General features: G+C 38.3%; 1 protein-coding gene across 18 annotated transcripts in view; it reads left to right on the plus strand.

Annotated features, from left to right (window-relative positions):
• LOC106878697 (guanine nucleotide exchange protein SMCR8) overlaps nucleotides 1-16,863 on the plus strand; it is a 92,154-nt gene that overhangs the window by 46,884 nt on the left and 28,407 nt on the right. For 10 of the 18 annotated variants that reach the window (XR_016240831.1, XR_016240830.1, XM_089348124.1 and 7 more), the window contains exons 13-16: nucleotides 3,850-3,916; nucleotides 6,306-6,399; nucleotides 9,992-10,084; nucleotides 16,103-16,272. Coding sequence is in view for 15 of the 18 variants with exons in the window: in XM_089348124.1 (XP_089204250.1) it covers nucleotides 3,850-3,916; nucleotides 6,306-6,399; nucleotides 9,992-10,084; nucleotides 16,103-16,272 (424 nt within the window). In the remaining 3 variants the exon portion in view is untranslated. The remainder of the gene's footprint in view (nucleotides 1-3,849; nucleotides 3,917-6,305; nucleotides 6,400-9,991; nucleotides 10,085-16,102; nucleotides 16,273-16,863) is intronic. The other 8 variants (XR_016240832.1, XM_089348128.1, XM_089348133.1 and 5 more) reach the window with 1 other exon arrangement.

Genomic DNA, 16,863 nt, shown 5'->3' on the forward strand with positions numbered 1-16,863 from the left:
ATAATGAATAATGTGACCCCGCTGTGCAAATCCTGTGAAACAAAGAAACTTGTACAGAACTTCATTCTCTGGATATGACCAGAAAGATAGGATTCGGGTATACAGGGGAGCTAGAAAGAAGTTAGATAGCATTATATGTAATGAAGCCAGTGGTGCCTGCCCTAGATACAGAGGTAAAAACTGGTATAGGATACACAGAGTTTGTGACAAAGCAAACAGGGTGAACACATGGTACAAGGCCAAAGAATATCAAGGAGTGATGTTTGTAGGAGCCCACAGCCCGTGGAGAACTAGCCCAACAATTTAGGAAAGCTCTGAAGTAGACCAAACTCAACATTAAGATCATTGAAAAGCCATGGAGCTCCATCAGTTCAAAGTTATGTAGGTCATACCCCTTTGAGAATACCACATGCACCAATGTGAACAGCATGGTATGTAAGATTAACCCTGTCATTAACTGTAGAACTAGAAATGTAGTCTACTGCATAAGGTGCATGGAGGGTGCTTGTAAAGACAAGAACATGACATACATTGGTGAGACATCTAGAAGCATTGCAGAAAGATTAAATAAACATTTGAGATGATATGACAGCAAAAAGCAGTCCTCCATACTCTACCAAAATGCCAAAGACCAACATAGAGGTACACTGGGTCGACTTCACATACGCATTTTATCCAAGCACCCAAAGGGCCCAACACTCAGACAAATATGTACAGGAGTACATGCTCGTAAATGAAACATCCCTCATACTAAATAGGAGATACACATAAAAGGCAGTGACACCTCAATACCCACAGTTTATACATATACAAGTAGATTTGTTAGCAGGCTGTCATGTAAGTGAATATATCATCATCATCATCATCGTTTAACGTCCGCTTTCCATGCTAGCATGGGTTGGACGATTTGACTGAGGACTGGTGAAACCGGATGGCAACACCAGGCTCCAATCTAATTTGGCAGAGTTTCTACAGCTGGATGCCCTTCCTAACGCCAACCACTCAGAGAGTGTAGTGGGTGCTTTTACGTGTCACCCGCACGAAAACGGCCACGCTCGAAATGGTGTCTTTTATGTGCCACCCGCACAAGCCAGTCCAGGGGCACTGGCAACGATCTCACTTGAAAATCCTACGGGAGCCAGTCAGGTGGTACTGGCAACGGCCACGCTCAAAATGGTGCATCTCATGTGCCACCCGCACAAGAGCCAGTCCAGGGGTACTGGCAACGATCTTACTTGGCTTGCCGGGTCTTCTCACGCACAGCACATTTCCAAAGGTCTCGGTCAGTAGTCATCGCCTCGGTGAGGCCCAATGTACGAAGGTCTTGCCTCACCACCTCAGCCCAGGTCTTCCTGGGCCTACCTCTTCCACGGGTTCCCTCAACTGTTAGGGTGTGGCACTTTTTCACGCAGCTATCCTCATCCATTCTCACCACATGTCCATACCAGCGCAATCGTCTCTCTTGCACACCACAACTGATGCTTCTAATGTTCAGCTTTTCTCTCAAGATACTTACACTCTGACGGGTATTCACATTGACATTACACATCCAACGGAGCATACTGGCTTCATTCCTTGCGAGCTTACGTATGTCCTCAGCAGTTACAGCCCATGTTTCACTGCCATGTAGCATGGCTGTTCGTACGCATGCGTCATACAGTCTGCCTTTTACTCTGAGTGAGAGTCCCTTTGTCGCCAGCAGGGGTAAGAGCTCTCTAAACTTTGCCCAGGCTATTCTTATTCTAGCAGCTACACTTTCAGCGCACCCACCCCCACTACTAACTTGGTCGCCCAGATAGCGGAAGCTATCGACTACCTCTAGTTTTTCACCCTGGAATGAGATAGAAGTTGTTTCCTGTTTGTTTACAGTCTTTATTGCACCTGAACATCTGCCACAAACAAAAACTAACTTGCTAGTTAACCTGCCTTTGATGTTGCTGCACCTCTTATGTGTCCATAGCTTGCACCGAGTACATCTTATAGAGTTACTACCTACTCCTTTTCTACATATTGAGCAGGGCCATCTACCTGAAGGGGTTTGTGTTTTATCTACCTTCCTATATATATATATATATATATATATATATATATATATATATATATATATAAATATATATATATATATATATATATATATATATATAATTATATATATATATATATATATATATAATTATATATATATATATATATATATATATATATATAGGTAAATGGATATGTAGGTAAACAGATAAGTAAGTAGATAGATAGGTACATAGGTAATAAGGACAGATAAGCACACACACACACACATACACAAAAGGAGAGGGAAACACATGACCATACACACACACACACACAAGGAGACATGGAGACACACATCCATGCATATACATAATCACACGAACCCATACACGTAGACACACTCAAACACGCACACACAAGAAGACAAAGGTATGCTCACAAATACACACAAACACATGAATATGCAGAATACATACATACAAACGTATACACATGCATACAACACACACATAGGCATACACACATACATACATACATACATACATACATACGTGTATACACATGCACGCTGATGCACACATGTGCACAAACAAACACAAAAAGAACGCAGCTCTGATAATGGACAGTCAACAACTATTGAAGTGGTTGCAAGAAGCAACAAAAATTTTATAAAAGAAAAAAATAACTAAGTAAATGAGTGGAAATTGAACCAGTGAGTGTGTTAATTAATAAGGCATTAAAACAGAATGACTCTCCCCAGACACAGCAAAATATGCTTCAACACACAAATTCACATAAAGAATCTTACAAACCAAATACAAAAACGAACTGAAAGTATAGTTGTTTAAGAATGAGAGATAAAGCACTTCTGTTGATAACAGAAACTCTCTATTTGGATAACCAACAGAGGTTTGTTACGTAACAAAATAAACACTAGTATACTTAATGTCGCCTGCATGATAACTTTAATTAATTGCAACTATATCTGTGTCAAAGGGAAATAGTGTTGAGTAATATTTAAGTTAACCAGAGCGAAGGGAGACGACTCAAAAAAATTTTGAAATGGATTAACTCATCAGAATCTTAATAAATAAAATTGGAAATAGGAAGACAGGAGTGACAGCTCTTGACATTTTTAGCTTATTAGAACTCCTCAGTTAAGCATTCATATATCTTCCAGTTTGATATTGAGAAAAGAGTATATATCTCTACTGTATGTAATGTATGCTATTGTAACAACACAATATAAAGCTTAATGGCAATAATCCAGGGGTGGTAACTGATAACTCTAATAACATATAATAAAAACAGAAGATAACTTTTGTAATGTTTTATGCAAAAAGTTTGTGGAGACTAAAATATTTCATTTTGTGAAGTTAAGTCTCAATGAATGAAGATGTCATCAAGAGAAACAATTTGTTTCTAATCTAATAATGACATTGATCTTATAATTAGTGATGAGGGAGAGAACATAATCTGGAATTTTAATAATAATGGCTTACTTGTAGCTACAAAACTTTTTAAAGGTGTAATAAAATAATTCAAGTAAAGCAATTTTCTTCAAGAATGGTTGTTGAGAATAGAAAGTTTTCAAAATAGATATAGATTTGGTTTTAATCAATACTAATTGATGACCTAAACCAAAATCCATGTCAAAAGGTCTAACGAACAAGTAATAAACTCATAATTATGGTTTTAATTATAAATCAAATCTTAATGGGAATATCATTAAGTCTTAAAAATACAATGTGGATGGTTACTATCAACTAATAATTTGATGATTGCATGTCACTGCATTGTTGGGTTTCTTTCTTGTATTGATATCCTGTTTATGTTTCTTAGAACCAACTTCATCTTTACTAACATTTGGTGGATGTGTTACAAGCAACTTCCTTCATGGAATGCACCGGTAAGAAGTTTCAACTTGCACTTTTTTTCTGTTTTATTCATTAATGCCATGTTTCTAAATTTCAGACTGAATCCATTAAAACACAAAATTTATTTCTACCAGTTTCAGTGAATCACTATTAAAAAGAGAAAACAGTTGATCATGCAAAATTTCATTGACTTTTTCAGATATATTACTCTGTTCTCAACTTTTGCAACTCTCTTGATTTTCATCAGTCCCTTCCCCCACCCCCAGTCACATGTACTCAATGACATTTTTACTGATTACTCTTTTACTTGTTTCAGTCATTTGACTGTGGCCATGCTGCAGCACTGCCTTTAGTTGAGCAAATCGACCCCAGGACTTATTCTTTGGAAGCCTAGTACTTATTCTATCGGTCTCTTTTGCTGAACCGCTAAGTTACTGGGACGTAAACACACCAGCAAGCGATGTTGGGGGGACAAACACAGACACACAAACATATACACACACATACATATATATATATATATGACGTGCTTCTTTCAGTTTCCGTCTACCAAATCCACTCACAAGGCTTTGGTCGGCCCAAGGCTATAGTAGAAGACACTTGCCCAAGGTGCCACGCAGTGGGACTGAACCCGGAACAATGTGGTTTGTAAGCAAGTTACTTACCACACAGCCACAATCAGCACACAAACCTCTCCAATCAAAATTCTCCAAGCAATTATACTAATATCAATGAACAAAAAATATTGGATTCATTTACTGTTTTCTTTTTTGTCATTATATTAATCTCTTCTTTTTGTAAATAAAAGTTAGTCCTAGTAAGGATAGTGTGTTCTGGGGCTGTGCCACAACTTTAGACCTAAACTTAACCCCTAAGAAAGTTACAGTATTAAAAAAAAACAATGTATGTGAGTGACACTTTAGCCATATAATTTAAAATATATTCCTTTATTCTTTTACTTGTTTGTCATTTGGCTGCAGCCATGCTGGAGCACTGCCTTTAGTCAAACAAATCGATCCCAGGACTTAATCTTTGTAAGCCTAATACTTATTCTATCAGTCTCTTTTGCCAAACTGCTAAGTTATGGGGGACATAAGTACACAAGCATCGGTTGTCAAGTGATGGTGGGGGGACAAACATAGACACACAAATACATATATATATATATATATATATACATATATACATACATACATGACAGGCTTCTTTCAGTTTTCATCTACCGAATCCACTCACAAGGCTTTGGTCAATCCGAGGCTATAGGAGAAGACGCTTGCCCAAGGTGCCACATGGTAGGACTGAACCTGGAACCATGATATTGAGAAGCAAGCTTCTTATCCCATACTCCTGCGCTTATGTATAAGTTCTTGTATTTATAGTTCTTTTATGGTGAAATATTGTGAGGAAAACCTTAACAGCAAGATAAAAAATGTGATTTATGAGGTTTGGTTGAGTAATAGATTAATAGAGTAATTTAGGTTGCCAATATAATAGTTAGTGTAGTTTCTATATTTTATGTATATATTACATAAGGCATGAACAATTTTGTAACTCTGTAATGAAAGTGGTTTTCATTACAAGAAAGATGATACAGATAATTTGACTTCAGTGGTCACATCTGAGAGCATCAGAATGGTCATACATCTAGGATTTATATCACGGAAATCTAATAGTTTTAAACTTATTTATTTATTACTCCAAAGAGAAAGTGTTCTGTTTATTACTTTACGCTCTCCTTTTGTTAAAAACTGTACAAGTTTAGTACGAAATCTTGGGGTGAATCAGAAATAGGAGTTACTAAGATGAGAAGAGATAAAACTATTGTAGAATCATTAAAAGATACAGTAAGAGGACACAACTGACTTGTGAGCCAAGGATTGTTGATTAGTGTTAATGTAGCATTGCTTTTAAGTTGGATGGAATTTCTCTTGGATGAGATTGAAGATATAAACAAAGTTTCAGAAAGTCTATCATCTACATTAAATCAAGCAGAGTTTGTATTTAATTTTAAAAAAATTACTTGTTAATTCTTACAGTTCTGTATTTAAGAGATGAGGAATTATGTACATAATTTACATTATTTACATTTGACAGATATTTGTCCTCATCTTGTTTGTTGTTAACACAACGTTTTGGTTGATATACCCTCCAGCCTTCATCAGGTGTCTTGGGGAAATTTCGAACCTGGGTTCTCATTCCTAAGTTATTTTTCGGTGTTGCTATTATTATTATTATTATGATTATTATTATTATTATTCAGATCACTGCCTGGAACTTGGAATCTTAGGGTTAGTAGCCTGTGCTCTTAACCACTATGCCATGTACCCGTGGGCATATTCTTATTTAAATTACTGTATTTTCACTGTATTTTGTTGACTAACCACATAGGGTGACTTAGTGATTTACTTTCTTATTTTATAGGTGTTACTGTGAGAAAGAACGTGGAATGGCCAAGCATCAACTAATATCAAATCAAATGAAAAAATTATCATTCTCTGAAGATCAACCTGCCCAAGTAGGTAAAATCACTAATGACAGTTTTTTTTTTATTGAGATAATGGGACATATTGGGTAGAGTATTGAGGGTTTATTCCCATGTAGTTTAAGAAGCACCTGGATTATTCCCCTAATATTCATAGTTTCAGTTGTCTGTAAAAGTATTTAAAAAAACGTGTATACTTCTTGTTTGTCTTAAAAACAATTTGGATTTTGTAAGGTTAACAGAAAGTTTTTCTGTGTCTCTGTGATTTGTTGTTGGCTAATAACAGCAAGTAGCTATGAGGTTTTCATATCATATATAATCAATAGCTTTGCTGCAATACTTTTTGCAAAACTACCAAAGTTAGTAGTTGCTTATCTTGAAAATGGGACAATGACATTCATCATGTGTTTGTGTAGGTTAGGATAGATTCCTGCAGATAGAGGAGTCAAAGGTTTGATGTGTATAGGAGCTAACTCTGATTGTTTGCAGGTAATGGAATATACATCAGAAGTTGAGTTAGTGTGATGAGGAAAATTTTTGCATTTGATAACTATACATTGTTGCAAAGCTGGGATCTGGAGAGGAGTTTGGGAAGGAATTTGTTATTAACATATGCAGTTTAGAGTTAGAGGCAAATATGGTTTTTATCTCAGTACCTTCCTCTTGGAAAGGACCAGAAGTTTTTAATAATGTAGTCATTCAGTACAAATGCATTCTTTATTTTTCAGATGGTCTTTTGTAGGTGTTACTGATAGGTTGGCACTTTGCTGTGGTGATGTTCATTGACTTCCTCCTGAGGTTATAAGTAGTGTTCTTCACTTGTATGGTTATAGTACATCTGCAACTGAACTGTTTGCATGTTTTGCAGTTGTGATCTTTGTGTTAGGATAGTGCAGGAACATAACAAAAAGAATGGTATCAATCATTTTCTTAGCTATCTCAGAATTTTGGCATTGAGCTGTCATAGACTGGACATATTGCACTCATTCCACTGTTCTCTCTGTTTCTATATATCAGCAGATTCTGCTCCTCTGTACTTTTCATTGCATCTGTGCATCCCAAGTTTGAGACTGGTAGGGCTATTTGTGTAGCTGCTATTTCTCTTCATGTTTTCCATATGCTTGTTGTGCATGTATTTGGAGGTGATTTTTTTATTATAGTGGCAGTGATTGTGAGAGTTAAAGCTTGCTGCAAATTGTACCCTCATGTGTCTAGATGATCTGTTGTATTTTTGTTTCATTGTGTATGTAGTCTCTATGCAACCTCTGTACAACATTTCAATGTTCCTTGTAGTTTATTATGAGTTGTGAAATGCTTATGCCAGTCAGAACTGACATAATCTAATTTGGATCTAATGTAGTGTTTGTACACCATTGTTGTTCCTACTTTCTATTACCAAATATGGGGCCTATAATTTCTCTGAGTATATCTGCATTGTACTACTTTCTTTACTGTTTTCTCCTTAGTAAAGAATGAATTGTGAATGTTTGAGTTTAATATTTCCTTATTACTTTCTGGGTAGAAGTGTATTTTTCAGTTTTTGTTCCTGTTTTCTTTTTGGAATGTTCTGTAGCTTCTTTTTAAAAAAAACATCTTATAAGTACTTTTGCTTAGTGGCTGCAGTACAGGTATGTTATTTGAGGTCGTTAATGTGATAGGAGCACTCTGTCGGTTAGTTACGACGACGAGGGTCCCAGCTGATCCGATCAATGGAACAGCTTGCTCGTGAAATTAACGTGCAAGTGACTGAGCAATCCACAGACACGTGTACCCCGAACGTAGTTCTCGGGGATATTCAGCGTGACACAGAGTGACAAGGCTGGCTCTTTGAAATACAGTTACTACTCAATTTTGCCAGCTGAGTGGACTGGAGCAACGTGAAATAAAGTGTCTTGCTCAAGGACACAACGCATCACAGGGAATTGAACTCACGACCTTACAATCATGAGCCGAATGCCCTAACCACTAAGCCATGTGCCTTCTGTTAATGTGATAATGGATCATCATCAGCATCATCATTTAATGTCTATTTTCCATGCTGGCATGGGTTGGATAGTTAAACAGGAGCTGACTAAGTCAGGAACTGTACCAGGTTCCATTGTCTGTTTTGGCATGTTTTCTACAGCTGGATACCCTTCCTAACACCAACCTCTTTACTGAGTGTACTGGGTGCTTTTTTATGTGACACCAGCCCCAGTGCTTTGTATGTAGTACTTATTGTTGATGATGATTATGTTAATTACTCTATATTTCTCTGTTTGTTTTGTGGTTTATGTTGATACAAATGTTGGTCATTTTTCTGTTGTTCTGTGATTTATTCTTCACTGTTTCTTTGTTTAGTTTGATACTGTGTTTTATTTCTGTTATATATGGTGTTGGTATATTGTATTTGAGATTGTCTTTGGTTATTAATGAGTTCAATTATTTCTGATATGTAATTTGGGGCATATTTATTAAGTTGCTTTGTGGGATGTAGTTTTGAGATTCATTTGTAATTACTTAGTTGAATCTGTGTACTGCAGTGGTGTTTATGTTGGTAATTGTGGTATTGTCAATTCTGGTTTCACTGGGCTTTTTTGAAACCTGTTAAAGTGTATATATATATATATTGTAATGATAGCAAGTAGTTGATAAGAGACATGGCTGATTCTTTGTCATGTGCTTGTAGTTACTAGGTGTGTGAAGTAGAAGGTGGCATCTGTGGAAGAATGATTGTAGTTCATTTGTTGAAATGTGTGTGTTGGTGTGTATTGTTTAAGAAGTAAAGGGAGTTTAGTTGCAATGCTATTTATTGTTATGAGGTATATGTTGGTTTATTGGCAGATTAGGTTGAGATGTATTTTATTCTGTTTATGTAAACATTTCTAGTGTTACTGTAAAGTTTAGTTTTGGCTTGAAATCTAAAGTAACAAGGTTTTGTCCTAAAGAAGTAGACTATTCTGATTTTCGTTTTCTTTAGAGGTTTTTTTCAAACATACTGTACTTGTCATATTGCACTTTGAATTAACACTAAGTTAATACTTACATACTCATAACAGATTTAATTATTATTTATGTGTATACTTAGTTATGACCCTTACATTCTGAGTTCGAATTCATCCAGAGTCGACATCGCCTGCTCTCATTCTGGGAGTAGATAAAAGTACCAGCCAAGTACTGGGGTTAATATAATTGTCTCTTTCTTTCAACAAAAATGTTGGTCTTTCTACTTTCTTAAGAAATCATTATTATTGATGCATATGTCCATGTGAGTGGGTTTGTGTACTCATGCATGTGTGAGCATGCATCTGCATTTGTACATGTATTGTTAAGCAGGACCTTCCAACAATAGGGCTTCAGTATTCAGATTGCTTAGCTAACTATTCTAAATTCATTCTCTCTCTCTCTCTCTCTTATACACATGCACATGCATGCACACGTGCACACACACACACACACACACACACACACACACACTCACACTCACGCATGTGATCTTCTATTCTGTTTCTCAGCTAGTAATAGTTTTCTAAAATACTAATTCCAATGATTATCTCATGAAATTAAGAACGATATTACCACAGTCCCTATCCTTCAGATTTGATCTTAAAGATAAATTTTTCCATTACTAAACTTTATTTTTCAGTTCAGTTATGGTCAAGATATTCTTACCAGCTTCATGCAGTACACTCTTGAAAACTTTGTGTTTTTTATCAAACAGCTAATTATAACCATTCCGGTTTGTAATTCCATTTTATGTCCTGAGGCTTGGTTTTTTTTTTTCTCAATTTTTAATGATTTTTAATTCATCTTTTAACTTTCAGCCATTTTTGGGGTATTTATTTATTTATTTATTTATTTGTGAGGGTTTCAAATATTTTCTGTAATATTTTTCTCTGCTTTTCTCTTTTTGTTTTCTTCTTTTTTCATTTGGGTTTCCTTTCTCTATCTTGGCCTTTGGTTTCTCTATTGGTATTTATTAAGAAAATGTTTTTTTTGCCTAATACTCTATATAGGTGCAGGCATTGCTGTGTGGTAAGAAGCTTGCTTCTCAACCACATGGTTCTGGGTTCAGTCCCACTGTGTGGCATCTTGGGCAAGTGTCTTCTACTATAGCCTCAGGCTGACCAAACCCTTATGAATGGATTTGGTAGATGGAAACTGAAAGAAGCCAGTTGTGTGTGTGTGTATATCATCATCATCGTTTTACGTCCGTTTTCTATGCTAGCATGGGTTGGACAGTTCGACCAGGGTCTGGGAAGCCAGGAGGCTGCACCAGGCTCCAGTCTGATTTGGCAGTGTTTCTACAGCTGGATGCCCTTCCTAACACCAACCACTCTGTGAATGTAGTGGGTGCCTTTTACGTGCCACCAGCACAAGGGCTAGAGCAGGCCGGCAACAGCCATGATTGGTTGGTGCTTTTTACGTGTCACCGGCATGGAAGCCAGTCAAGGCAGCACTGGCATCGGCCACATTTGGATAGTGCTTTTTACATGCCACCAGCACATGTCTCACAACTACAATTTCCATTTGATTTTTATTTTGGTGTTGATGTACTTGACTCAAGATCTCCTCAAGCATAGCAGGATGCCCTATGATCCAAGGTACTTGAATGGGCTGGGGCTGGTTATGTGAATTATTTGTCGGGTCTTCGCAGTCACAGCATATCTCCAGAGGTCTCGATCTTTCATCATTGCCTCTGAGACCCAACATTTGAAGGTCATGCTTGACCACCTCATCCCATGTCTTCCTGGGTCTCCCTCTACCCCGGATTCCTTCACCTGTTTGGGAGTGGCACTTCTTCACACATCTCTCCTCATCCATCCATAGTACATGACCATACCAGCGCAGACATCTCTCTTGCATGCCACATCCGATGCTTCTTATGTCCAACATTTCTCTCAGGGCGCTTACACTCTGTCGTGTGTGCACACTGACATTACACATCCATCGCATCATGCTAGCTTAATTTCTTTCGAGCCTATGCACGTCCTCCACAGTCACGGCCCATGTTTCACTGCTGTGAAGCTTGGCAGTTTGCACACATGTATCGTACAATCTACCTTTCACTATGAGTGAGAGACCCTTTGTCACCAGTAGGAGTAGAAGCTTTCTAAACTTTGCCCAGGCTATTCTTATTCTAGTGGTAACACTCTCTGAGCATCCACCCCCACTACTAACTTGGTCACCTTGGTAGCAGAAGCTATCAACTACTTCTAGTTTCTCTCCCTGAAGTGTGATGGAATCTGTTTTCTGAGCATCTGTGGTGTTTATTGCTCCTGTGCATCTGCTGCACTTAGACACTTTCTTCTCAGTTAATCTTCCTTTGATGTTGCTTCATCTCTTATGTGTCCATAGCTTACACTGGGTACATCGTATGGAGTTTCTACCTACACCTTTTCTACACTTCGAGCAGGGCCACCTACCTGAAGGTGTGTGTGATGAGTTTGCCTTCTTACTTACTAGAACTTTGGTCTTTGCTACATTGACTCTAAGGCCTCTTGATTCTAAACCTTGCTTCCAAACCTGAAATTTATTTTCTAATTCCGGTAGTGTTTCTGCTATGAGGGCCATGTCATCAACATAGACGAGCTCCCAGGGACAACCCGTCTTGAATTCCTCTGTTATTGCCTGGAGGACTATGATGAATAAAAGGGGACTGAGGGCTGAACCTTGGTGGACCCCTACTTCTACCCGGAATTCTTCACTATACTCATTGCCAATCCTAACCTTACTAACAGCCTCTCTGTATAGGGCCTGTACAGCCCTTATTAACCATTTGTCAATCTCCAGTTTCTGCATTGCCCACCAGATAAGGGATCGGGGGAGCCTGTCAAAGGCTTTCTCCAAGTCCACAAAAGCTAAGTATAGGGGTTTATCTTTAGCTAGGGATTTCTCCTGCAGTTGTTGAACCAGGAATATGGCATCAGTTGTGCTTCTACCTGGCACAAAACTGAACTGAATCTCATCTAAGCAGACTCTCTCCTGAATGAGATGGGCTATGGCCCTCTCCGTGACCTTCATCACCTGATCCAGCAGTTTGATACTCCTGTAGTTATTTCTAGCTAGAGCATCACCTTTACCCTTGTAGCAGTTGACTATGGTGCTGCTACGCCAGTCATTGGGTGTGACTCCGTCATGAACTCCCTGGTTTACAATGCAGGTGACTAGGCCATAGCCCACACCACCAGATGTTTTAAGCATCTCAGCAGCGATTCCTGATGGGCCGGGGGCTTTTCCTGGATTCAAACCCTTAATTGCTTTATCTACCAGGGAGCTGTCTATTCGGATAGCTGGTCCCTCTACTCGGTCAACATTTGGCAGGCTCTCCTCTCATTCATTCTCCACATTCAGCAGTCTTTCATAATGGCTTCTCTAAGCCTCTTTCTTTTCCGAATCATTAAAAGCAAGTGCACCATCATCCATGCAGACACATTTCTCTCCTGTGACATCACAATTTTCTCTCACACACTGTCTTGCAATCCGAAATACCTCAGTTCTTTGGTCCTCACATAACTGGACATTGGCAAACTTCTTCTTTTCTGCTTCACCTTTGGCTATGTATACCTGCTGCCCTGTTTCAGTCATTTGACTGTGGCCATGCTGGAGCAGCACCTTTAGTCGAACAAATTGACCCCAGGACTTATTCTTTGTAAGCCTAGTACTTATTCTATTGGTCTCTTTTGCCGACCTGCTAAGTTGCGGGGACATAAACACATCAATATCAGTTGTCAAGTGATGATGGGAGGACGACACACACACACACACACACACACACACACACACACACACTCGCATATATATATATATATATATATATATATATATATATATATATATATATATATATATATATATATGACGGGCTTCTTTCAGTTTCCATCTACCAAATCCACTCATAAGGTCGGCCTGAGGCTATAGTAGAAGACACTTGCCCAAGGTGCTACGCAGTGGGACTGAACCTGGAATTATGTGGCTGGTTAGCAAGCTACTTACCACACAGCCACTCCTGCACCTATAAGTGCTTCTTCTAGCATATTGACAGACCGGTCACTGGTCAATCTTATATATATATATATATATATATATATATATATATATATATGTATGTGTGTGTGTATACATACATATATATATATATATATATCTATATATACATATATATCTATATCTATATATCGGGATGGCACCTGTGCCCAGCGTTGCCTTTCTGGCACTTGTGCCCGTGACATGTGTAAGGATTTTCGAGTGAGATCGTTGCCAGTGCCCCTGGACTGGCTCTTGTGCGGGTGGCACATAAAATACACCATTTTGAGCGTGGCCGTTGCCAGTACCGCCTGACTGGCCTTCATGCGGGTGACACGTAAAAGCACCCACTACACTCTCTGAGTGGTTGGCGTTAGGAAGGGCATCCAGCTGTAGAAACTCTGCCAAATCAGATTGGAGCTTGGTGTAGCCATCTGGTTCATCAGTCCTCAGTCAAATCATCCAACCCATGCTAGCATGGAAAGCGGATGTTAAACGGTGATGATGATGATGATATATATATATATATATATATATATTTAAAAGCAGCAGAAATATAACAAAAAACTGTTACTCGGAGTTTCACGTTCCCGTTCATCAGACAGTTTTGTTAAGTTTCTAACAAAACTATCCAATGAACAGGAACGTGAAACTCCGAGTTATATTTCTGCTGCTTTTAAATAAAGCATATTACTCTGCCTCTGGTATTTGAGTACTCTTTTTTCCACCTTGTTGCACATTTATGTGCTTACTCCGGTATATATCATCATCATCATCATCATCATCATCGTTTAACGTCCGGTTTCCATGCTAGCATGGGTTGGACGATTTGACTGAGGACTGGTGAAACCGGATGGCAACACCAGGCTCCAATCTAATTTGGCAGAGTTTCTACAGCTGGATGCCCTTCCTAACGCCAACCACTCAGAGAGTGTAGTGGGTGCTTTTACGTGTCACCCGCACGAAAACGGCCACGCTCGAAATGGTGTCTTTTATGTGCCACCCGCACAAGCCAGTCCAGGGGCACTGGCAACGATCTCACTCGAAAATCCTACGGGAGCCAGTCAGGCGGTACTGGCAACGGCCACGCTCAAAATGGTGCATCTCATGTGCCACCCGCACAAGAGCCAGTCCAGGGGCACTGGCAACGATCTTACTTGGCTTGCCGGGTCTTCTCACGCACAGCACATTTCCAAAGGTCTCGGTCAGTAGTCATCGCCTCGGTGAGGCCCAATGTACGAAGGTCTTGCCTCACCACCTCAGCCCAGGTCTTCCTGGGCCTACCTCTTCCACGGGTTCCCTCAACTGTTAGGGTGTGGCACTTATATAGTAAATCCAAAAAGAATGAAGAAAACAACAACACAAGAACATGGTACATGCAAAGTATTAGCAGATGCTCAGAGAAAGAAAGAAAAGTAGTTTTATGTTTTGAGCAAAGCTTTTTGTCAGAAACTGGAGACGGAGGAATGTCCAAGAGAAAAGGAAGATGGAGGAAAAAATCGCCAACGATCCACATGTGGTTACATTTTCTCATTATTTTGTGAATTCATAGAGCAGAGAACCAGCACAAATACTGCAAAGTATTCTCTCTGATACTCTAAGCACTACCTTAAACTCTGCCTGTTTGGCACCTTAAACAAAGCCAAAACTATCACTGGCCTTGTAAGGCTCAAAAATATTTTAATTCTCCACAGCTGCTTACAGAACAAAACTGAAGTGAGGCCCCCATTGGAACATTACTCCCACAAGTGGAACAGTACTACTACAAACTAGAACATTCTAGACACTGTTTCAAAACAGGCCATCTGACCTGATTAGCATGGAGCTGCTTGTTAATACACTCCAACCTCTTCTACATAGCTATGCCATCTCACTCTACCTTTTTCAACCACAACTGCAATGGCTCTTTCTCCTTTCAGCTAGCTGGTGTCATACCATGTCTTCCATACATGTCTCTTTCACTTCTTCCTATTATCCACATTGTCTAACCTCCTCTTCCAGGTTCATCCCTAACCACCAGAACATCGATCCTCCCCTCTATATCCATGTTTTTCCTGCAGTATTTTCTATTATGTGACTCCCTTTTTCATACATTGCTGATGCAAATTATATTATCTGGGCTGAATCAGGCATTTAAATTCACCACAGATTGGTGTGTGTGTATATATATATATATATATATATATATATATATATATATAGATATATATATATATATATAAAACAATAAGCAACACGGATTTCAAAAGTGATTGCAGTACGCACGTTTCATGCTACTTCAATTTATTTAAGTAATGTGAGCATTACCTTAAATGCAATATGAAGAGCAATCTTCAGCTGCACGAAAAATGCAGAAAAAAGACATTACAAATGTGGCAACATATATATATATATATATATATATATATATATATATAATGTTATAAACAATCTATCTGAAATGCAATTCTTTACTTACCCCTTTTGATACCAATCTGTATCGTACCTAAATCTGTATTGTGTTCTTAAATTTTGATTTGAAATAAATTAGAGTTTGGAATTTATTTCACTGCACTGAAGTTTATGTCTGTTTTCAATGCTTTTTTTTATTATTATTATTAGTATTTGGGAATTTACATTGTTTAGATGTAAATTGTTTCTTAAGTGGCTCATTAGAAAATGGAAAAAATATGATATTGCCAAATAGATTATATTACATCTGCATTTTATGTTTTGATTTATTTTTATTTAGAAGGAAGTTGTGAACAGAGTTTCCAGTTTGCCAGACCGATATCACTTTTCCCAAGGATGTACAAATGTGGCACATCCTACATCATTACCAATTTCATCACAACCAAGTGAGGAATGGGACATCATTACATCTACCTCCGAAGGAGACCATGATATTTCTATAGAAACCAGGTAATTATGATGAGAAGCAAAAAATACTTAACCCTTTGACATTTGGATTGTTTTGAATTAATCCTGCATTGTCTTAGAATTTCAAGATTTCAATGATGTGATTGTTTATTTTTTAGAATGACATTGTAGGATAGGTATGAGAGGCAGGATCTGGCCAGTTTGAACATAAAACAAGAAGAATATTCTGACCTGATGTGGCCAGTTTAATATGTTAAAGGGTTAAATTATGAAATTGTTGTATCTAGACTGTTGCTATAGTAACAGAGCTAAAGTAGATAAAGTGAAATCGCATGACACAGATTAATCTTGAACTCTGTCATGCATTCACACTAAGTTATAACATTCTTGCTCACTTCCTTTGTTTATAGCAGTACTTGGAAATAAAGTGTGTAGAGTGTGGTCACTTCCCCACTCTATAGACGTTCCATCAGTGACCACAGCAGAGAATCTGCATCAATAAGATTTCAAGATGTTGAAGAAATCCAAGAGAATGCGACAAGGCAGCTGCTCACTATCTCAAAAAAAGAGTTCCAGGAATGCTCTCATCAATGGAAATGATGATGGATAGAATTTTTGGCTTCAGAAGAGAAC

Source organism: Octopus bimaculoides, chromosome 2 (assembly GCF_046866305.1).
Source record: "Octopus bimaculoides isolate indiv1 chromosome 2, ASM4686630v1, whole genome shotgun sequence".
NCBI lineage: Eukaryota > Metazoa > Mollusca > Cephalopoda > Octopoda > Octopodidae > Octopus > Octopus bimaculoides.